The sequence below is a fragment of the Phalangium opilio genome, unplaced genomic scaffold, assembly GCF_054372755.1.
Source record: "Phalangium opilio isolate 3A_F unplaced genomic scaffold, DU_Popi_V2 ptg000093l_1, whole genome shotgun sequence".
Taxonomy (NCBI): Eukaryota; Metazoa; Arthropoda; class Arachnida; order Opiliones; family Phalangiidae; genus Phalangium; species Phalangium opilio.
In genome coordinates, this window is record NW_028324198.1 from 4014776 (window position 1) to 4038867 (window position 24092).

At 36.7% G+C, this 24092-nt stretch overlaps 3 protein-coding genes, 1 long non-coding RNA gene and 4 other non-coding genes across 9 annotated transcripts; 7 read left to right on the top strand and 1 right to left on the bottom strand.

Annotated features, from left to right (window-relative positions):
• The first annotated feature begins 5563 nt into the window (after window positions 1–5563).
• On the top strand, window positions 5564–5635 carry TRNAP-UGG (transfer RNA proline (anticodon UGG)). The gene has a single exon. It is a non-coding gene; the product is annotated as a tRNA-Pro (tRNA).
• Window positions 5636–6206: 571 nt separating this feature from the next.
• Window positions 6207–6278, top strand: TRNAP-UGG (transfer RNA proline (anticodon UGG)). The gene has a single exon. It is a non-coding gene; the product is annotated as a tRNA-Pro (tRNA).
• Window positions 6279–6367: 89 nt separating this feature from the next.
• Window positions 6368–6439, top strand: TRNAP-UGG (transfer RNA proline (anticodon UGG)). Its single transcript has one exon. It is a non-coding gene; the product is annotated as a tRNA-Pro (tRNA).
• A 1864-nt stretch (window positions 6440–8303) lies between these two features.
• Window positions 8304–11838, top strand: LOC149640662 (uncharacterized). Its single transcript, XM_089850681.1, has 3 exons — window positions 8304–9066; window positions 11354–11670; window positions 11788–11838. Exons 1-3 carry the CDS (start codon window positions 8304–8306, stop codon window positions 11836–11838), a joined length of 1131 nt encoding a protein of 376 aa, XP_089706807.1.
• A 745-nt stretch (window positions 11839–12583) lies between these two features.
• Window positions 12584–14224, top strand: LOC149640663 (uncharacterized). Its single transcript, XM_089850682.1, has one exon. The coding sequence runs from the start codon at window positions 12584–12586 to the stop codon at window positions 14222–14224; it is 1641 nt and encodes a 546-aa protein (XP_089706808.1).
• Window positions 14225–15528: 1304 nt separating this feature from the next.
• Window positions 15529–15600, top strand: TRNAL-UAG (transfer RNA leucine (anticodon UAG)). Its single transcript has one exon. It is a non-coding gene; the product is annotated as a tRNA-Leu (tRNA).
• An 821-nt stretch (window positions 15601–16421) lies between these two features.
• Window positions 16422–16940, top strand: LOC149640665 (uncharacterized). Its single transcript, XR_016372275.1, has 2 exons — window positions 16422–16553; window positions 16623–16940. It is a non-coding gene; the product is annotated as an uncharacterized LOC149640665 (long non-coding RNA).
• A 3-nt stretch (window positions 16941–16943) lies between these two features.
• On the bottom strand, window positions 16944–22264 carry LOC149640666 (uncharacterized). Of its 2 annotated transcripts, XM_089850709.1 has the most exons (8): window positions 22024–22264; window positions 19596–19679; window positions 19420–19523; window positions 18720–19318; window positions 18578–18649; window positions 17396–17503; window positions 17258–17329; window positions 16944–17170 (listed from the first exon to the last, which is right to left on the bottom strand). In XM_089850709.1, the coding sequence occupies exons 4-8, from the start codon at window positions 18905–18907 to the stop codon at window positions 17140–17142; spliced, it is 471 nt and encodes a 156-aa protein (XP_089706835.1). In that variant the 5' UTR covers window positions 18908–19318; window positions 19420–19523; window positions 19596–19679; window positions 22024–22264; the 3' UTR covers window positions 16944–17139. The 2 variants fall into 2 exon arrangements, with proteins under 2 accessions (XP_089706835.1, XP_089706834.1); XM_089850708.1 differs by having other exon boundaries at window positions 18720–19519.
• Between the last annotated feature and the right edge of the window lie 1828 nt (window positions 22265–24092).

Below are 24092 nucleotides of genomic sequence, written 5' to 3' on the forward strand. Positions count from 1 at the left end.
GATTTAAGGTTTAGAACAAATATTTTACCGGGAGAACAAATAGTCGTCTATACTCCCAAGAAGAAAACTATATAATTAAACAACATTTCCGAGATTTAATCATTCTTTACGATGTCACCACCGAGAAAGGTCAAGAAAACATCGGGGTATAAAAAGAAAAGTTTAGCCGCTAAAAATATCAATTTAATAGCCGCTTTGGGGCAATTAAAAAAACCTCAAAGACTAGCTATTCTTAAAAATTCTAATCGAGAAATTATTGATTCAATTAGCGAGTGTTGTCACAACGCCTTACAAGGAGCCGTCAATCTGAAACCAGACGTATATAATAAACTGTGTAAGCATAAGAAACATATTCGAAAAATTGCCTGTAAAAATGCTTGTGTCCCATTCGACCGAATCCCAATCGACCGAACGCGTTTCCCATTCAACCGAAAACAGCCCAAATGTGCGGTTTTGGGAAAATATAATTCAAAATTTACAAAGCAAACGTTTTCACTTTTTTTAAGGAATTTTTTTTACCCTACAGTTTTCGTTGTGTATATATATTGATGTTTGAAATGCAAAATTTAACTTTAAGAGTGATTGATAACGGAGAGAATTGCTAATAAAGGCGGCTTTCTTTACATTAATAATGGCTACTTGTTTCAATTGAATAAGAAAAAGGATAAAACTAGTTACTATAATTGTAGAAATCCCTCCTGTAAGGTTCGAATAATAGAAGTAACCTAACCTAACCTAACCTAACCTAACCTATCCTAACCTAACCTATCCTAACCTAACCTATCCTAACCTAACCTATCCTAACCTAACCTATCCTAACCTAACCTAACCTAACCTATCCTAACCTAACCTATCCTAACCTAACCTATCCTAACCTAACCTAACCTAAACCTAACCTAAACCTAACCTAACCAAACCTAACCTAGACCTAACCTAACCAAACCAAACCAAACCTGACCAAACCTAAACCTAACCAAACCAAACCAAACCTGACCAAACCAAACCTAAACCTAACCAAACCTGACCTAACCCTAACCTAATCCTAACCTAACCTAACCTAACCTAACCTAACCTAACCTAACCTAACCTAACCAAACCAAACATAACAGTAATGTTTTGGAAAAGCATTTTATTTGAGAAGTCAATGAAGCTAAACATGAACATTTTGGAAAAGGCGTACCATAGTAAAATAATTTTTAAAATATTACTAACCTAACATAACGAACCCAAACCTAACCTAACATAACAGTAAAGTTTTGAAAAAGGCATTTTATTTGAGAAGTCAATGAAGGTATAAAACATCAATATTTTGGAAAAGGCGTAACATTGTTAAATGATTTATAAAATGTTACTAACCTAACTTAACCAAACATAACAGTAATGTTTTGGAATAGGCATATTATTTGAGAAGTCAATGAAGCTAAACATAAATATTTTAGGAAAGGCGTAGAATAGATAAATGATTTATAAAATATTATTAACCTAACCTAACTTTCAATTTCCTTCTCTGGGTTTGAACCCGAGCCTCTGAATTAAAAGCCTGATATTCTACCATGCTGCTGCGGTGATTCGAAATCCTCACAGACATTTAATTAACTAATTCTTTCAAATAAATTCCCATTCAGCAGAAACCCGCCATTGGGCTGGAAATTTAAATATATTCTCCATAAAAAACCAAAAAGCGGTTTCGGTCGAATGGGATTCGGTCCAATGGGATAATACCGTAAAAATACCCATTGGAAGGACAAAAGATCTATTTTATCTAAACAAACCGGAAGTGGTTTTTTTGCGTCCTTTTTCCTGTAATTTCGAGCCTTTTAGGCGGCTAACTCTCAAAATGAACAAAACATTAGTTTACGCTAATAAAATGACTTTAGTGCCTTTAGAACAACAACAGCAACAACACGAACAAAGTCCTAACCCACCACCCCATCAATTAATAACAACAACAAACAATGATATTTCAAAAAACAATGTAGTGTTATCAGAGTTGGATAAAGAGATGAAACTAATTATCTCTAATCCTTCTTTAGACGAAAGAACCAAATGGGTTTTTTACGAAGAAGCCATGAAACGATACCACAACATCTCGAAACCCCGCCCATCGAATAAACACGCCAAATGGGTTAATATGCTTCCCTTGAAATATAGGGGAGCTGCGAGAAAATTTTTTGATCACTTGGCAGATAACGCCCATAGTGTACGTTGGGACGACACGGGGGCTCTTTTTGTGAATAACTTTAAGATCCCAGATTCCGATATAGTGCAACTAGTATATTTTACTATTCATCCTACATTGTTCAATAATAAAGGCGTGCCCCCGTCGCTCATCGACATTCCCCCTACGGGATGGACGGAATTCCAACCCTTTGTCCAAAACTTTATCGTCCCGTCACCAGTTAAAACGTCGCCATCAGTAGCACCTGTGTCTATAAAGACGTCACCCAGCTCTGTACCTCAGAAGAATAAACTTCGACCACCAACTTATTTAAAAGCGAAGAAAAGATTAACATTTGACAATAAAACGAGCCCTTTAATTTTGAAGAAACAACCTTATAATAAGACGTTATGGGAGGTCTATCGCAGCTCCAAATAGAAGAAACCTTAAAGGACAGTTATCTAAATAGTAAACACAAAGCCGCCTTCACTGGATTAAACCCTTTGTACCAAGCAGTCCGACATCTTGACATTTCGAGAAACGAAGTTAAATCTTTCCTAGAAACCACTGACGTTTACACACTGCATAAAACAGCTATAAATAAATTCAAAAGGCGTAAAATCCCCGTCTTTAACATCTCGGATAGAGTCGAAGTAGATCTTGCTGATTTGGGGTCAATCGTCAAATACCATGACGACTACAGATATCTTATGGTAGGCATCGACTGCTTCCCCCGAAAAGCTTTTGTAGTACCAATGAAAAGAAAACACGCGACCGAAGCTACGAAAGCTCTCGAAGTTATCATCGAACAAAGCAAACCTAAAGCCATCTGGTCCGATTTAGGTAAAGAATTTATTAATTCAAGAACGCAAAAACTTCTAAAGAAAAATAAAATCAAATACGGTTCTATGACGTTAGAAAAATTCCACTGTCCCTTTGTGGAACGTTTAATTAAAACTTTGAAACATCGAATATTCAAAATGTTGACTCATTTGAATTCTCATAGATATATAGATCATTTGCCAGACATAGTTAAAGGCTACAATGCCTCTTATCATTCCGTAATAAAAATGGCACCCGATAATGTTTCCCCGTCTAACGTTCTGGAAGTGTATAAAAACATTTACAAACCGGAAATGAGTAATAAGCCTACTAAAAATGACGTCAAATTTCGTGTCGGAGATTACGTAAGAATAAGCAAACTTAAACCGGCATTTTCTAAAGGTTATGAACCTAATTTCTCGACGGAAGTATTTGTCATTTCCTCTATTTTGAACTTCAGAAAACCCGTATTATATCGTTTGAAAGATTTGGACGACAAGCATATAACCGGGTTGTTTTACTCTGATCAGCTCATTCGAACAGTGGAACCCAAACTGTTTAAGATAGACACTATACTCAAGAAACGTAAACGTAAAGGGAAATTAGAATATTTCGTATCGTTTATCGGTCTACCTAAATGGCAGAACTCGTGGGTAACAGCCGAAAATGTCGAGAAAGTCTGAATTCTATTTAACTCTACCTAGCGACGCTAGTATGGATGTCTACCCTAATAACACTATGGGTAGTTACATCACTAAACTACCCGATCCTATTAATTTACAAGGACAATGGGAAATTTCATTAGTAGAAATAATATATACAAGCAGTTTCTACAATGTTATATACAAAACGAGTAAGAGGAAGGTGAGCAAGAGAAAAACACTTGAAGATTTAAACGAAGAAAGTAGCTCTAAAAAATTTAAAAACCCCATGGAATGTGACGTAACCGACCTTGTTGAACGAAAAGATGGGAAACTGACCAGCTACGAAAGCTACCATCTACATAATATACCGTCCGGCCATTACAAATCACTTAACCACATTGTGGAAACTATCAATACTTCCAACGTATGCGAAAAAACCGCTTCTTTATTTCATATTAACGAGACGACGGGGCATGTAACACTAAAAACCGATGCCACTGTAGATACCAAAATTATCTTCAAGACACACGAATCATTAGCTGCGATTTTGGGGTACAGAAACCCTCTCAATATACAAGGGTTGAGCGATAGACCAGCCAGGTTAAACTACCACGTACCATCTCAATTATATTTTCATTGCGATCTGGTCGAAGGACAAATTGTCGGTAACACCCACGCCCCCCTCTTACGTATTATACCCATCGAAGACAAGAAACACGGGGATACCGTGTGTCTTACGTTTGTCTCACCCCATTACGTCCCTCTGTCAAAATATTATATTAGCGAGGTTGGCATCCATATAAAAGACCACATGGGTGAATCGGCTTTATTTCAGTTTGGACTGTTGCACTGTAAAGTTCATTTAAGATGCGCAAGTCCAACGCGTTAGATAACAAAAGATGTGTTTACACGGATTATTATACCCAACAAGGGAAGTCAGGATCAGGTCTGACTTTTTACGTCGGGAAACAAGGACAACAAGGTCATGGCCAAAACGGGGAAGGCATTGGCTCGTTCTTGAAATCTTTCGGAAGGTACGTATCACCTTTCTTAATTAAAGGGGCAAAGTTCCTTCGTAAACAGTTTCTGGGCACATCTTCAAATATCATAAGCGACGTCGCCTCTGGAAAGGATCTGAAAACTTCGGCTAAAAGAAGGTTTACCGAAACTTTGGATGATGTGCAACAACAATACGGTGGAGGGGTTGCCAAACAAAAGAAAAGACTAGCTAAAAAGAAAAAAACACCAAAGAGAAAGAAATCTATAAACACAAACAAAATCAGATAAACGTAAACTTTTATTCAAAACGGTTCGTGATATTTTCTCTCCCTAAAAATGACTGAAGCTTGCAGCACGGGTTTCGATATTTTCGCTCCCCCTGCCCTTCAAACAGCCATCGAAAATTCCAAATGGGTTCCTTATCAACCTTTGACATCTTTGAAAGGCGACCAACCTATTGAATTTGAAGTAACGTCTAGCGGTAGCGAATACGTGGATACAGCCTTAACAATGCTGTACACCAGAACTAAAATTATAAATGAAGATGGAACTGCTTTAACAGCTACTGACGCAGTTGGACCCGTAAATAATTTTCAGCATAGTCAATTTGAGCGTGTCGATTTGGATTTGGGAGATTGATGGTACTCGCTTAGGGTGCGAATGGTCCCGGGTTCAAATCCCGCACGAAACCGAACTTTGCAGAAGTATTTTAGTGACTATTTAAATGCAACTAGTTACAGGGTTGGATTACGAGTTGACCATGTTTTATTTACATGAATGGTCCGTTGGTCTAGGGGTATCATACTCGCTTCGGGTGCGAGTGGTCCCGGTGTCAAATCCCGGACGGACGAAACTTTTTGCAGAAATTATCTAGTGACTATTGAAATGCAACTGATTACAGGGTTGGACTATGAGTTGAACATGTTTCAGTTACATACATGGTCCGTTGGTCTAGGGGTATGATACTCGCTTTGGGTGCGAGTGGTCCCGGGTTCAAATCCCGGACGGACCCAACTTTTCGATGAAGTAATGTAGTGACTATTTTAATGCAACTGATTACAGGGTTGGACTATGAGTTGACCATGTTTCAGTTCCATACATGGTCCGTTGGTCTAGGGGTATGATACTCGCTTAGGGTGCGAGTGGTCCCGGGTTCTAATCCCGGACGAAACCGAACTTTGCAGAAGTATTTTAGTGACTATTTAAATGCAACTAATTACAGGGTTGGATTACGAGTTGACCATGTTTTATTTACATGAATGGTCCGTTGGTCTAGGGGTATCATACTCGCTTCGGGTGCGAGTGGTACCGGGTTCAAATCCCGGACGGACTCAACTTTTTGCAGAAATATTTTAGTGACTATTTAAATACAACTGATTACTGGGTTGGACTAAGAGTTGACCATGTTTCAGTTGTATAGCTGGTCCGCTGGTCTAGGGGTATGAAACTCGCTTTGGGTGCGATTGGTCCCGGGTTTAAATCCCGGACGGACCTAACTTTTCGATGAAGTAATGTAGTGACTATAATAATGCAACTGATTACAGGGTTGGACTATGAGTTGACCATGTTTCAGTTACATACATGGTCCGTTGGTCTAGGGGTATGATACTCGCTTTGGGTGCGAGTGGTCCCGGGTTCAAATCCCGGACGGAGCAAACTTTTTGCAGAAGTAATCTAGTGACTATTTAAAAGCAACTGATTACAGGGTTGGACTATGAGTTGAACAAGTTTCAGTTACATACATGGTCCGTTGGTCTAGGGGTATGAAACTCGCTTTGGGTGCGAGTGGTCCCGGGTTCAAATCCCGGACGGACCCAACTTTTCGATGAAGTAATGTAGTGACTATTATAATGCATGTTAATTATTTTATAACTAAATTGATTTTGTTACTTAATTTCTTACTTATAAAATTTGTTACTAAATTTCTTACTTATTAAAATTGCTACTTAAATTGTTACTAAAATTTTGTTGTATTGTATAGAAATTGTCAAAAAAACCCTAAAAAATATCACTACAAAAAAGAAAAAATATAAATTCTAAAGAATGTTAAAATGGAAAACTTTGTAAAGAAAAGGGTAATGCCCCAGGGTGAGCAGTAGGATAGCATGTTTTCAACTCAATCGATAATCCTACTGTTCGAACCCTGTCGTGGAAAATCCCCACCCTTTTCTAACCCCAAAATCGTCAACTGTACACACCTTGAAATTTTTGTAAATATAAATCACTTCTTAACTTTCTTTTACTAAGGAAGGATCTCCAGTCTCTCTCCGATACTAACGCAAGTTCATGGGCTATTTTTCAGTCGGTAGTCGATGATTTAAATAAAGCTCTCCCAAACCAAACAAAATTTAAATTAAAATAAAATCGGCAACTAACTTAGTAAGGATTTACTATATGGTGCGTGTCAACCCGGGATTAAACCACATCCCCTAAAATAAACGTAAATTAATAATCGGAATAAAATAACTCAATTAAAATGGCTGGAGATGGCGAAGAAGCGGGAGCAAGCGGTTCCTCGGCAAAGAAAAAGGAATTAGAAAACATAAAAGCAACTAGGAAAGCTATAAGAACTTTAACTACTAAACTAATCACGGCTTTGGAAAAGCTGTTAAAAGAAGAATCACCCGATGAGGATGATTTGGAAGATGCACTGGCGTGCGTAGAACAAAAAGAACAAGATCTAATTCAACTGGAAGAAAAAATAATTAAATTAATGGATTCGACCTCGGAAGCGGAAAGTCAAGTGAAAGCTGCTCAACAATACCGCGAGGACTTGATACTTATTAAAAATCGGACTAATCGAAAATTAAAAAAATACGTAACCAAGGAATACAAACCACTTCAAATGCACCGTCAATATCGGGATCTAATACCAACCTCAGCGTTCTTGGAAACAACGGGGGAGGATCTGTTCAATCAAGAACGGCGGAAACAACGAAACTACCTAAACTCATCATGGCGAAATACAACGGCGATCTCACCCAGTGGTCATCGTTTTGGAACCAATTCAAGGCAGCTGTACACAACAAAGAAGAACTTCAAAAGGTAGAAAAATTCAATTATTTGAAATCTTACTTAGAAGGAGAAGCCAATATTCTAGGGAATTAAACGAAGAACGTAGATGGAATGTTAACTTTTTGTTAGAATTTATTAAGAAAGAATTAGAAAATAGAGAATCTGCGAGACTTCTGGGAGCTACGTAAGGAAACCCCAAACCCAAAATGGATGGGTCTCAATTTAAACCAAAAAACGAAAGTAATTCTTTTAGGCCTAGATCTTCAGCGCAGGTTTTGAATACGGGGATAAGGTTTAACAATAACCCAAGAACTTATCAAAATAACTACCCCAAAAATTATCATCAAAATAATTATCCCAAATTTAATTATCAAAGAAACCCCTCTGATAACATTTACTGCATCTTCTGCCAGGATAGTGTCCAAAGATCCCCCAATTGCACAAAATTCAACTTAGAACAAAAACAAAAAATAGTAAGGGATCAAGGAAGATGTTTTACTTGCCTTAGGCAAAATCATTCTGCAGAAATATGTCCATCACATATCAAAATTTGTAAAAAATGTGGAAAAGGACATAGTTTTGCTTTATGTGATAAAAATGAGGTTAACATAATTAAAACCCAATCGTCTCCAACGCCAGAAAGCATTGTTTCTGGGTGCCAAACCATGTCAGTAACTAGTGAGAGAACGGTGTTATTACAAACAGCTCGAGCCATAGCTTTAAATCCTAACACTAACGAAAATAAAAATATTAGAGGTCTCTTGGACCCCGGAGCTCAGGCTAGTTTTGTAACAAATAACATAGTTGAACAACTAAAATTACCTATAATTGGAGAGCAAGTAGTAGAAATTTATCATTTTGGTAGCGAAATCCCAGTCCAAGAAAAACGTAGACAAATAAAACTAGTCTTGCAAAACACACAAAATCCAAACAAAAGGGTGGAAATAACAGCGCTAGAAGTCCCATACATTTGCAAAACTATAACATCATACAACAGCGCGGAAGTAGAACATTTTATTAACTTAAAGGGATGGCAATTGGCAGATCAGATTAATGGGAATCTAGCTTGTAGCTCTAGCATAGAATTCTTGATTGGAGGAGATTTTTACTGGGAAGTTGCCACGGGAAAATCAGAAAGATTTGGACATAAATTAGTGGCTATTGAAACAATGCTAGGATGGGCTATCCAAGGGCCAAGAGAAGGAAGAAACTCAGAATTACTTGAATATTCAATTATATCCATGGGAATAGGAGTAAGAAATTTAAAAACCATAGTAAAGGGCTTTTGGGATTTAGAAAGTCTTGGAATTTTAGACGGAAATTGTAAACAAAATCAAGATCAAAACGCAGAATATTTAGATTTAAAAATAGAAAAAATAGAAGGGAGGTACCACGTGCAATTTCCTTGGAAAACTGAAAAAGGAATCTGTAAAAATATGCCAAGTTGTTTGGCCGTAAAAAGAAGTGAGATCTAAAATACGGCCAAGTTATTATCTCCAGGTGAACCAACATTTTATTCGACTTAAAACTTCTCAAGAATGTTTTTCTGACTTGGCCATTTGCATATCAAGGATTCGTTTAATTCCAGATATGGATCGAAATTAAAATATTAAATCAAATGGGTTAAATATTCTTGGTAAGCCTTTGTGGTTAAACTTGTAATTTCCGTTATTAACCTTCACGGGTGCAAAGAAGAAGGATGCAAGTTTGGAATGCTAATGGCCAAGTCAGAAAAACATTCTTGAGAAGTTTTAAGTCGAATAAAATGTTGGTTCACCTGGAGATAATAACTTGGCCGTATTTTAGATCTCACTTCTTTTTACGGCCAAACAACTTGGCATATTTTTACAGAGATGTTTTTGGTGAGATTTCACTCCTTTTTGTACGTGCATGTTCTTGTAGATTTATAGAAGTAGGATTATGAAGTGAAATAAACATTTTTTTTTTTTAGATTTTTATTTGTTCTTTCCAAGAGTTTTACTTGGCTTTGCCTTTTTCAACTTTTTTGCATTCAACTTTCTTTTTTTTCTCAGGCTGTGATAATTGTTAACCGTATTTCTATTCGAAGAACACAATATTGTGGCAAGTAACACTTTTAATCAACAGAATAGATTTAAGAAAAACTAAATGAATCAAAACACGCTTAGAACCATTTCAGACGAAATGAAAAGGAAATGAGTAAAAAATTTAATTACTAAAACATTATGTAAAAAACATAAATTTTGCAATAATACGAAAGAATCATATTAGTAAAAAATATTAATATTAAAAGACGAAAAAATTAAATTATAATGTCCTATTACGAGGGGATATAAATTATAAAACCCCCATTTCAGGGGCTAACAGGGGAAAATTCCCGCTTTTGGGACTTTTTCCTTTCTTTGTATGCTAAGTCCTACTTGTATGCCAAATTTTATCATTCCCGCAACACCGGAAGTGCCCTAGAGGTTTAGATGATGACTCTAATTTTAAACCCCCATTTCAGGGGCTAAAAGGGGGAAACTCCCGCTTTTGGGACTTTTCCCTTTGCTTGTATGCTTAGTGGTACAAGTATGCCAAATTTCATCATTCTGGCACCACCGGAAATGCCCTAGAGGTTTAGATGATGACTCTAATTTTAAACCCCCATTTCAGGGGCTAAAAGGGGGAAACTCCCGCTTTTGGGACTTTTCCCTTTGCTTGTATGCTTATTGGTACAAGTATGCCAAATTTCATCATTCTAGCACCAACGGAAATGCCCTAGAGGTTTAGATGATGACTCTAATTTTAAACCCCCATTTCAGGGGCTAAAAGGGGGAAACTCCCGCTTTTGGGACTTTTCCCTTTGCTTGTATGCTTAGTGGTACAAGTATGCCAAATTTCATCATTCTAGCACCACCGGAAATGCCCTAGAGGTTTAGATGATGACTCTAATTTTACACCCCCATTTCAGGGGCTAAAAGGGGGAAACTCCCGCTTTTGGGACTTTTCCCTTTGCTTGTATGCTTAGTGGTACAAGTATGCCAAATTTCATCATTCTAGCACCACCGGAAATGCCCTAGAGGTTTAGATGATGACTCTAATTTTAAACCCCCATTTCAGGGGCTAAAAGGGGGAAACTCCCGCTTTTGGGACTTTTCCCTTTGCTTGTATGCTTAGTGGTACAAGTATGCCAAATTTCATCATTCTAGCACCACCGGAAATGCCCTAGAGGTTTAGATGATGACTCTAATTTTACACCCCCATTTCAGGGGCTAAAAGGGGGAAACTCCCGCTTTTGGGACTTTTCCCTTTGCTTGTATGCTTAGTGGTACAAGTATGCCAAATTTCATCATTCTAGAACCACCGGAAATGCCCTAGAGGTTTAGATGATGTGTCAGTCAGTCAGTCAGTCAGTCAGTCAGTCAGTCTCATAATGTGTCATTTTCACATAGGATTATCACAGAAACCAAATGAGTTAGAAAGCTGGAAGTTGGAGAACTTCCTAGGATTAACACTGTGCCCTTGAGGTGCAAATATGAGTGGTGTACTATTCCCCAGTACCGAGTTAAGAGGGGGTCAAAATGAGGCTGAAATGTTTCGGGTAAAGGATTGCTGGTAGTGCACGACAACTTGGCGGGTGCACTGCCGTGCACCCAGATCTTACCCAACAACAAGGAGGTAGCTACAAAAAGGGCTATAGCTTTAAATGAAAGATTCATTAATTATCGCATATTGTTTTCGGACTATTAAAAAGTTATAGACGAGCAATTGAAATTAGGTATAATAGAAAGGGTCCCATTACCAAGTATCGAAAAACCAGGCACTTATTTTTTACCCCATCAAGCCGTAATAAGACCAGAAGTCAAAACAACAAAACTAAGAGTGGTCAACGATGGCTCCTCCCACGCAAAGGGGGTTCCGTCGTTGAACGACTGCCTAGACCCAGGCAAAAACTTAACTCCAGAATTGCTTCTATTATTAATTAGGTTCAGAAAACATTTAGTAGCGTTTATCGCTGACATCGAAAAGGCATTTTTAATGATAGCCTTACACGAGGAAGAAAGGGACTCGGTTAGATTTTTGTGGGTCGTACAGGATAGCACTGGAAAAATCCAAATGAACCAATTTATAGAGTTAAGATTTGCACGATTACCCTTTGGCATAACTTTTTCCCCCACATTTTAACAGCTACAATTAAACATCACATTAAAAACACCCCCGACGCTGATCCTAAGGTAGTAAAAATGTTAGACAATGACCTATACGTCGATGACCTGACTAGTGGGGATGATAGTGTAGAGGAGGCTTTCAAATTATCTACAGGGGCTATGGACCTCATGTCAAAGGCTAGTATGCGCCTTCGTAAATGGCAAACAAATTCTATAGAATTAAGGAAAAAATTGGCAGATAGCGATCACAGAATGCTAGAAAATAATGACAAAAACGAAATAGCCTTATTTGAAGGAGGAACGGAGCCTGAAACTGTAAAGGTTCTGGGATTAAGATGGAACACGGGTACCGATACCTTTTCCTTTGACTTAACAAAAATATTTGAGTTAATTAAAACCGGAAAAATCTGTAAACGAGAAGTTTTAAGTACCGTAGCGCAAATTTTCGACCCTGTCGGCCTACTCTCGGCTTACACAATTAGAGCAAAAATGCTTTTGCAAGAACTATGGAAATTAAAATTAGGTTGGGATGAAGCCTTACCCCCAAACTTGGCTGAAGACTTCAGCAAATGGACTCTCGAATTGCCAAAATTACGTAATATCTCAATCCCAAGACATTATTACGGAGTTAGCCAGGACGATATTGTATCTCAAGAATTACATGGATTTTGCGATGCTAGTCAAGGGGCTTATGCTACGGTTATTTATGTCAGATTTGAATTAAAGTCAGGGAAAGTTGGTACAGCACTAATCACTGCCAAGGCTAGAGTAGCCCCCTAAAAGAATCAACACTAACACTACCTAGGCTAGAATTAATGGGATGCCTCTTAGGCGCTAGGTTAGTTAATTACGTCAAGGAGGAATTTAGCGATAAAAACACAACGATTTTCATGTGGACAGACTCCACAATAGCTTTACATTGGATAAAGGGAAAGTCTGACACATGGAAACCCTTTGTGTCAAACCGTGTAAAAGAAATTCAAGAGTTTTCCAACCCAAACAGTTGGTCACATTGCCCCGGAGTTCAAAACCCGGCGGACCTACCCACTAGGGGAGTGACAGTGGAAAAATTGGCTCAAAGTAAAGTCTGGTGGGAAGGGCCACAATGGTTAAAGGAACCTAAATCAAATTGGCCCCAAGATAAAAATATAGAATTGGAATTTAGCCCCGAGTCCGTAGAACTAGAAAAAAGAAAAATTATTAACTTGACTATTAGATCTCAGGAGAAAGGAAATCTAAACAACTTAATTAACATAAATAATTATGGAACCATTTGCAAGCTATTGCGGGTCACCGCTTACCTCTACAGAGTATTAGAGCGCGCTAAAAACAAAATAAAAAATACAGGACCGATAACGGCCCAAGAAATGGCTAGAGCGGAAATTAACTGGATAAAACATATTCAAAAAAATGAATTTGGAATAGAATGGGCTGCTATCAAGAACGGTAATCCTATCCCCGAATCATCAAAATCAGTGTCTCTCAACCCTATACTCAATGGGGACGGATTAATTTGTGTGGGAGGCAGGATAACGGAATCAAAAGTTCTAACCTATAGGGAACAACACCCTATAATCTTAAACAAAAATAGATTTACATCACTGATTATGGATAGATGTCATAGGTTAGTAATGCATAGTGGGGTCCAAAGTACCGTAACTCAAGCAAGGGAACAATACTGGATAATAGCCGCGCGACAGGTAGCGAAAACAACCATCAAAAACTGCGTAACATGCAAAAAAGATCTAGCTAAGGCTGGGAAAGCCCCAACTGCCCCTCTTCCCTCGGATAGGATTGAACAAACTCAAAGCTTTTCAGTAATAGGCGTGGACTTTGCCGGTCCTCTTTATATAAGAAATAACACAAACAAAAACACTGAGAAAACCTACATTTGCTTATTCACTTGCGCTGTAACTCGTGCTGTGCACCTTGAGCTAGTTCAAACATTAACTACCGAAGATTTCATAATGGCCTTTAAGAGAATGATGGGAAGGAGAGGAATACCAGAAGTAATTTACTCTGACAACGCTCTAACCTTTAAAAAGGGTAGCCAAGACTTAAACTTAATTTGGGAAAAAATAAATGGAAAAGAGCTATTGGAGTTTTTTAGTGCAAAAGGAATAACATGGAAATTCATCGTTGAAAGGGCGGCCTGGCATGGAGGCTATTGGGAAAGAGTAGTTCGGTCAACAAAAACAATACTAAAAAAGGTTTTGGGAAAAGCCATGCTTAAATTTTCGGAAATGGAAACTATTCTGGTAGAGGCAGAAGCCGCTATAAATTCACGACCCTTAACCTACGTTTTTAACAACATTGATGAACCATCCCCACTCACACCGGCGCACTTTTTAACCGGCAAAAGAAGTACTTGTTTACCCCCTCAAAATTTAAAACTGGTCAAGGCTCCGGAAACTCAAAGAGAAATGGTTAAAAAATTAGATATAGGGTACAATTGATAGAGACCTTCTGGAGAAGATGGAGGCACGAATATTTAATGGAATTGCGATCAGCGCACCACAATTGCGCTAAAAATAAACAAAGCGAGGTTAAGATAGGAGATGTAATGTATATTCACCAAGATAAAGTGCTAAAACACATATGGAAACTAGGTGTTGTAACGGAAATTAAATTAGGCAGAGATAATAAAGTCAGATCTTGCGAACTTCGCACAAGTAATGGAAATACAATTAGACGTCCTATTCAATTGTTGTATAACTTAGAGATAAATTTAAAAAAAGGAGAAAATAAAATGTTATTTTGTAATATAAGTCAATATTACGCGGGGAGTGTTAATTATTTTCTGAACTAAATTGATTTTGTTACTTAATTTCTTACTTATAAAATTTGTTACTTAATTTCTTACTTATAAAATTTGTTACTTAATTTCTTACTTATAAAATTTGTTACTAAATTTCTTACTTATTAAAATTGCTACTTAAATTGTTACTAAAATTTTGATGTACAAAATAGAAATTGTCAAAAAAAACCCTAAAAAATATCACAACAAAAAAGAAAAAAATATAAATTCTAAAGAATGTTAAAATGGAAAACTTTGTAAAGAAAAGGGTAATGCCCCAGGGTGAGCAGTAGGATAGCATGTTTTCAACTCAATCGATAGTCCTACTGTTCGAACCCTGTCGTGGAAAATCCCCACCCTTTTCTAACCCCAAAATCGTCAACTGTGCACACCTTGAAATTTTTGTAAAAATAAATCACTTCTTAACTTTCTTTTACTAAGGAAGGATCTCCAGTCTCTCTCCGATACTAACGCAAGTTCATGGGCTATTTTTCAGTCGGTAGTCGATGATTTAAATAAAGCTCTCCCAAACCAAACAAAATTTAAATTAAAATAAAATCGGCAACTAACTTAGTAAGGATTTACTATAGTACAACTGATTACAGGGTTGGAGTAGGAATTGACCATGTTTCAATTACATACATGGTCCGTTGGTCTAGGGTATGATATTCGCTTAGGGTGCGAGTGGTCCCGGGTTTAAATCCCGCACAAACCCAAATTTGCAGAAATAATCTAGTGACTATTTAAATGCAACTGATTACAGGGTTGGACTATGAGTTGACCATGTTTCAGTTACATACATGGTCCGATGGTCTAGGGGTATGATACTAGCTTTAGGTGCGAGTGGTCCCGGGTTCAAATCGCGGACGGATCAAACTTTTCGATGAAGTAATGTAGTGACTATTATAATGCAACTGATTACAGGGTTGGACTATGAGTTGACAATGTTTCAGTTATATACATGGTGCGCTGGTCTAGGGGTATGATACTCGCTTTAGGTGCGAGTGGTCCCGGGTTCAAATCCCGGACGGACCCAACTTTTCGATGAAGCAATGTAGTGACTATTATAATGCAACTGATTACAGGGTTGGACTATGAGTTGACCATGTTTCAGTTACATACATGGTCCGATGGTCTAGGGGTATGATACTCGCTTTCGGTGCGAGTGGTCCCGGGTTCAAATCGCGGACGGATCCAACTTTTGCAGAAATAATCTAGTGACTATTTAAATACAACTGATTACAGGGTTGGACTATGAGTTGACCATGTTTCAGTTATATACATGGTGCGTTGGTGTAGGGGTATGATACTCGCTTTGGGTGCGAGTGGTCCCGTGTTCAAGTCCCGGATAGACCCAACTTTTCGATGAAGTAATGTAGTGGCTATTTTAATGCAACTGATTACAGGGTTGGAGTAGGAGTTGACCATGTTTCAATTACATACATGGTTCGTTGGTCTAGGGTATGATATTCGCTTAGGGTGCGAGTGGTCCCGGGTTTAAATCCCGCACGGACCCAAATTTGCAGAAATAATCTAGTGACTATTTAAATGCAACTGATTTTAGGGTTGGACTACGAGTTGACCATGTTTCAGTTATATACATGGTCCGCTGGTCTAGGGGTATGATACTGGCTTTGGGTGCGAGTGGTCCCGGGTTCAAATCCCGGACGGACACAACTTTTCGATGAAGTAGTGTAGTGACTATTTTAATGCAACTTATTACAGGGTTGGACTATGAGTTCACCATGTTTCAGTTGCATACATGGTCCGCTCGTCTAGGGGTATGATACTCGCTAGTAGTACATAAATGCCGGTCCCAGTGCAGGTACAGTGGAAGGCAGGGAGGAGCGAGGACTGAGGAGCGAGGAGTGAGGAGTGAGGAGTGAGGAGCGAGGAGTGAGGAGCGAGGAGTGAGGAGTGAGGAGTGAGGATTGAGGAGTGAGGAGTGAGGATTGAGGAGTGAGAAACAAGATGGCGGATGAGACTTTGTACGTAAGCCTTTTTATTGACTCACCCCTCTCATCCCCGCGCCTGCAAGGGGTGTTTTTGATTGACAGGTCAATGAAGCGTGTTCGATTCTCGGATGTAGAATTACATACATTGGAGTATGAAGATAGGATGAATTATGATTTAAGAAATAAACAGTATTTTAATATGTTAATTAGATTAAAATTTGAACCATTAATTTCTCCCATATTAATCAAATGGTTAAGTAGGTATGAAACTCCAGATGACGTTGGGGGAAAATAAAGATTCCCCAAAAAACCCGACTGGGGAAAAATGGTACCATAGTACATGCAATAGGGTGAATTATGAATTAAGAAATAAATTGCAAATAAAAATTTAGGAGACGAATAAAAATGAAATTCAAATTGTAACTTTTAATTAATTTACTTTTATTTTGCCTACTTTTTTTCATAATTAATGGTTGATGATGTAAGCTACATCTAAATTTTCAATTACATTATTTGTTATTAAACCACTAATTTGTTTAATTATGTTAGTCTCCAGTTCTACCACCTGCCTCATTCCCTCTCCATCAGTGGAGTTTAACTCCCGAGAATCGCGTCTACGTTAACAGTACGAATACACTGCAGTCTGGATGCTAAAGATAATACAAGTTAATTTAAAGTTATTGGAAATATAAGTCTAATTAAATTGTTAGTGAAAACTATGGGATATGTTAATATACCTGTACCCGTCGCAGTTCGGAACAAAGTACGTTCCAGTAGGAGAATAAACCCCATCCTCGTTTCTTTCAGGGCTGAATAGAAATAACATATAAATAATCTCAATAACAATAACTATATAATTTAGCAATTTAACGTACCGAGGGTGTATTTGCCCCTCTACAATGTCCTCGAGGGACACTAAAAAATGCGGAACTCCTTCCACCCCAATGCTCGGAAACAGAAGTTGACGGATTAAATTAATTATTCTAATATACACAATAATTAGCTCTCTAAAACCTAACACCATAAATATATAACAGCATAAGTGAATCATATTACAGCTCCCTATAAGTACTGGACGTAGGTTATGCTTTTGTAAACAGCGTTTTCTTCCAAGACATCCAAGCCCGCCATCTATAGCTCAGTTTTACAAGTATAGTTTTCCCATTAACCCGGATCTTGAGTTAGGTTAACCTACGGAAGTTCCGGTTGATGATAACGGCTGTCAGACCGCCGTCAGTGTCGTGATTAGTGTGAAGCTTATTATCGCGTTATAATTTTGATTTAGAATGGCTTATGTTAGGATCAATGTAACTAATTGCAATTGTTGCATGCCCACATTAAAGAGACATCTGAACACGAGCTATGTTATATTAAAAGCACTTAACCGTAAGCAACTAAAAAAACGTTTTGTAAAACTGAAAAATATTGACCAGCATCTTTCGCAAACGGAAAACGTTAAAGCATTGAAAAAATTTGTCACACTTAAAAAAGGAAATCAAATTTCTATGTCGACGCACATAACCTTTAATTAGTAATAAATCGGTCCAACTATCCCCGCTAAAAACCTTTAAATCGATCGGTGGAAGCTTAGCTCAGTGCTGTACTTGGGATACATTAAAAATATTCTAGCATGATGAAGGCTATTTTGATAATTTGAATTCATATTAATTTCCTTTTCAACACAAGCGTTTAAAAATACCTATAGACCGCCAATTATTTTTTAAAATCGGAAAAATAAAGTGGACTTCTACTATTATATTCACAACCCAACACTTTGTATGGAACAACTTGTTTCCTTCCGCGCTCTTTTCTCCCAAACCTTTCCTCATTGGCTACTAGCCTACCACTTACTTCCGTTTGCTTCGCCCGCTTATTAAAAATTACTTTCGCGCCAAAATCATTCCTCTGGTTTAGTTCACAAATTCGCCGCTGCGTTTCGCATATACCCTTTTCTCTTCAGTGCTAGGAGGCAATGCTGATGCACGGCGATGTTATATCGTCCTGTACTTCTAGGGAGCTGTAATATGATCCACTTCTGATAACAGCGATATATTTACTTGAACCCGTCACAGTTCATAACGTAAGAATTAATGAACGCATTGGAGTTTCGATAGTCTACTAGCTCCACCCTAATTGGATTTAAATAATGTCTAGTGTTAATGCTAATTTAGATAACAAGGATTATAAAAGTCAACTCACAAGTCATAGGGTGTTAATATGGAGTCTGCTTCAGACTTATGGTCATCATTTTCATCCACAAAGTTAAACACGATATCATCATCATCGTCATCATCACTAATGCCGATGAAATTTGGAGTATTGACATCTTCGGAGTTATATTCCTCCGTGGGCCATTCGGAATACAACGGAAATCTTCCCGCGACCATATTGATAAATTTAGTTTAAATTGCGGAAAAAATCTATTCTATCCCCTTGAGGTAAAAAGAACGTTGTGACCAAATTTTCAAAATTGTCCATGTCCCATGTAGTGTGTGGTATGAAAACCTCTAAACCTTCCACGGATTTTCTCCAAAATCACAATAGAACTTCAAACAATTAGTATGAATTGTAAAAATCCCTAACCCCTTGTGGGGATAACCCAAAAAAAAAAAAAAACCCGAAACGATAAGAAATCAGACATCTTTAAATATGTGAATGCCCACTTGTTTGAATTATATAGCTAACTGAAAGAATACGATACAGAAAAAAAGAGTACGTATTCGACCCCTCGTTTCGAACCACCTTGGCGACGAAGCCGCGTACGTCATCATTCAGCTGGACTTTCCACGTCGATTTAACTTCTCGACCAAGAGGTTAAACATCCTTGATTTATGGCACATATCACGCTTGGAAATCAGGTGGTAGCCCGCCGATGGGCAAGGTATTAAGGGAATCGTACCTATTACTACAGTTTAAGATGGGGGAGCTTGGGTTTTTTAAAGTAGAGCGTAGTTTTGACAGAGGAAGTTGACACGTCGAGGAATCACGTTGAGTTTACACTACCTAGAAAGTAATCCGAATTGGGATGAAGTTGTCAATCACCTCAATACAAATACGATGCTCTTTTCGTATTACACCAAGTTTGAACCAAGTGAGATGGATGACGTCAATGTGAATTCCGTAATACTGTGTTATATTGCGACGTAAAAACTTAAAAACCTGGAAACACACACGTAGAAAGACACTGTTAAGGTTGACAATATTTATAGCCAATGAGAAAATTAGGAAAGGATGACCAGGCATAAACAACGCTGGGAAAGATTTAAAAAAATCGTAAAATACGCGAAGAGTTGAAACTATTTTAAAACAAATAAAAAGAGTTGCTAAAAGGGTAAAACGTTGTCGAAAGTGTTGTTAAAAGATTAAATCTTGGTTGAAAGTGTTGTTAAAGGACTAAATCTTGGTTAAAAGCGTGGTTAAATGACTACATCTTGGTTGAATGTGTTGTCAAAAGAATAAAAAGTCGTTAGAAAGGGTTGATAAATGAGAAAAATATGGATGAATGTGTTGATAAATGACTAAAAGGTAGCCGAAAATGTCGTTAAATGACAAAAACATTAATGAAAATGTCGTTAAATGACTATAGTGTGATAGAAAATGATGTCAAATGATTAAAAAGTGGTAGAAAGTGTCGTTCAATGACTTAAATATTAATTAAAATGTGAATAAACGACTATAATATTAAAGAAAATGATGCTAAATGACTGAAAAGTGCTTCGAAGTGTTGTTAAATGACTTAAAAGGGCTAGAAAGTGTCGTTAAATGACCAAAACGTGGTTGAAAGAGTCGTTAAATTAATAAAAAGTGGATGAAAATTTAGTTAAGTGAACATTGAGTGCCTGAAAATGTTGTTCAAAGACTAAACAGTGGTTAGAAGTGTTGTCAAATGAGTAAAAAGTAGTTATATGGGTTGTTAAATGAATAAAAAGTGGTGGAAAGTGTTATTAGATGAATAAAAGTGGAATGATTGTGTTGTTAAACGTTTAAAAAGTGTTTGAAAATGTTGTTCATAGACTAAAAAGTGGTTGACAGTTTTGCTAAATAAGTAAAAAGTGGTTCAAAGTGTTGTTAAATAAATTAATCGTGGTTGAAATTGTTGTTAAATGAATAAAAAGCGAGTCGATAGGTTGATAAATGAGAAAATGATGGATGAATGTGTTGATGTACGACTAAAAAGTGGTCGAAATTGTAGTTAAAGCACTATAGTATGGTAGAAAATGATGTTAAATGACTAAAAATAGTAGTAGGAAGTGTCGTTCAATGACTTAAATATGAATGAAAATGTGAAAAAATGACTATAATATAAAAGAAAATGATGCTAAGTGACTGAAAAGCGCTTTTAAGTGTTGTTAAATCACTGAAAAGTGCTAGAAAGTGTCGTTAAAGACCAAAAAGTGGTTGAAAGTGTCGTTAAATTAATAAAAAGTGGAAGATCATTTAGTTAAATGAACATTAAGTGCCTGAAAGTGTTGATAAATGAGCAAAACGTAGTTGCATGTGTTATTAAATGAATACAATGTGGTGGAAAGTGTTATTATATGAATAAACGTGGGTTGATTGTGTTGTTAAACGAATAAGAAGTGCTTGAAAATGTTGTTCAAAGACTAAAAAGTGGTTGACAGTTTTGTTAAAAGTAAAAATGGTTCAAAGTATTGTTAATTAAATTAATCGTGGTTGAAATTGTTGTTAAATGAATAAAAAGTCGATAGTTTGATAAATGAGAAAATGATGGATGAGTGTGTTGATAAACGAATATAAAGTGGTCGAAAGTGTAGTTAAAGCACTACAGTATGATAGAAATTGATGTTAAATGACTAAAAATGGGTTTGAAGTGTAGTTAAAAGACTAAAAATGTTGTTGAAAGTGTCGTTAAATGATTAAAATGCGAAAGAAAATGTCGTTAAATAACTAAAATATGAATGAAGATGTGGTTAAATGACTATATTATAAAAGAAAATGATGCTTAATGACTGAAAATCGGTTCGAAGTGTCGTTAAATGACAAAAAGTGGTTGAATGTGGCGGTAAATTAATAAAATGTTTTTAAAAATGTCGTTAAATGAACAATAATTACCTGAAAATGTTGTTTAAAAACTAAAACTTGGTTCACAGGTTTGTTAAATGAGTAAAAAGTAGTTGCGAGTGTCGTTAAATGAATTAAAAGTGGTTGAACGTGTCATTAGAGGAATTAAAGAGGGTCGAATATGTTGTTAAACGAATAAAAAGAAGTTGAAAATGTTGTTCAAAGGCAAAAAAAAGTGGTTGACGATTTTGTTGAATGACTTAAAAGTGGTTGAAAGTGATGTTAAATAACCAAATAGAGATTGAAAGTGTTGCAAAATGGCCAGATAGTGATTGAAAGTGTTGTTAAATAACCAAATAGTGATTGAAAGTGTTACTAGATGATTAAAAAAGGGTTAAAGTGTTGTTAAAGGAAAGAAAACTGAGGGGGTTTGAGAGTGCTGTTAAATAATTAAAGCGCGATTAATTGATAAATGTCCTACCTTTAGCTCTCTGGCGCTGAACATAGCTGTATGTGTAAAATATACGAAAAAACCGTTAAATTAAGAAATTCCGTCATTTTCGTTTCTGTGTAATAAGAAACAAAAACATAAATAACAGAAAATTCTACCATGATTCAAAACAAAGAATATACGGATAAGATAAGGCTTTTTACAATTCTTCAAATTGCCCTCAAGATTTTTAAATAGGTCATGTGAGAACCAATTTACTCTAAATTATATTTTATCTTTGCCCTTAAGCGTTACAATATAACATTTTTACATAAGCCTTGTCTTAACCCTCTGTAAATTATCACCCTTCTATGTACATTAACGTAATTATAAACGTCGAGATCGATTTAACCAGTTCTGATCAGATATTTTGTATAAGGAGTGAAAATTTTTCTTTTTGATGGGCATCGTCCACCTAGACATCACTAATTTAAATAGTGATGAAGTCGTCGGAGATGGAAACGTTAAAGATTTCCACCAATAAAGTATGGTTGAAAACGTTGTTAAATACTAAATTTCATTAAAAAGCGCGGATAGATGACAAATTTTTATTTAAAAAAATTCGGTTGTATAACCAATTTCAATATGAAGTTCTGCTTTTTGAATAATATGTGCTTTAAACTCTTTCTAAATGAATAACAATTGTTGTTAATTGAGTAAAAAGTTGTTAACAAAAGTTTTGATTAATGAGAGAAATGGTTGGAGTGTTGATAAATGACTTTAAAGTGGCTGAAAGTGTCGTTCCATGACTAAAACTTGGTTAAAGTGTAGTTAAGTGAGAAAAATATGGTTGAAACTGTTGTGAAGTGAAAAATATGCTATTGAAAGTGATGAAAAATAACTAAAAAAACTGTTCAAAGTGTTGTAAAACGACTAAAACATATAGGACGAAAGTTATTTCAATGATTTTAGGCATGTATAAAGGGAGGATACAAAAACATCTCAACAGCGAGTAAATTTTGATCACACGAATACAACGAGAAATTGGTCCATTAACGTAACAGATGTGGACTACATAAAAAAACCATTTGAGTTAAATCAAGATTAAACGATATCATAACCAAACATTAGGTGCATCACGACGTTTCTAGGAGATTTTTGACAGTTGATTTTACTCAAAACCTATTGGCGAGAATTTAACATTTGGTAAACATGTTTGCAATATTAACCAAGGCTTTGAATGCAGAATTTATCAAGCCTAGACTATTTTAGCAGTAAAAATCTACTCAAGACAAACTTCCTTATCAGTTTGATAAATAGAAATTTCATTGGTGGTAACGTTGAAATTGCGAAGCATACCAAAAAGCTCATCCCTTTTATCAGTCTCATAATCTGTTCTAAATTACGGTGAAGTTTCAAAATATACGTAGTTTCTCTAGAGTTTGAAGTACCACAGTCACTCGATTGAAGGGGCAAAGCTCCGAGCCCCTTGACCGGGGCGGGGCCGGGGAAAAACGAAAATACACATGTGTGGCCCCGCTCCCGGTCCTGGGGTTCGGAGCTTTGCCTCTTCAATCGAGTGACTGTGGTACTTCAAACTCTAGAGAAACTACGTATATTTTGAAACTTCACCGTAATTTAGAACAGATTATGAGACTGATAAAAGGGATGAGCTTTTTGGTATGCTTCGCAATTTCAACGTTACCACCAATGAAATTTGTATTTATCAAACTGATAAGGAAGTTTGTCTTGAGTAGATTTTTACTGCTAAAATAGTCTAGGCTTGATAAATTCTGCATTCAAAGCCTTGGTTAATATTGCAAACATGTTTACCAAATGTTAAATTCTCGCCAATAGGTTTTGAGTAAAATCAACTGTCAAAAATCTCCTAGAAACGTCGTGATGCACCTAATGTTTGGTTATGATATCGTTTAATCTTGATTTAACTCAAATGGTTTTTTTATGTAGTCCACATCTGTTACGTTAATGGACCAATTTCTCGTTGTATTCGTGTGATCAAAATTTACTCGCTGTTGAGATGTTTTTGTATCCTCCCTTTATACATGCCTAAAATCATTGAAATAACTTTCGTCCTATATGTTTTAGTCGTTTTACAACAC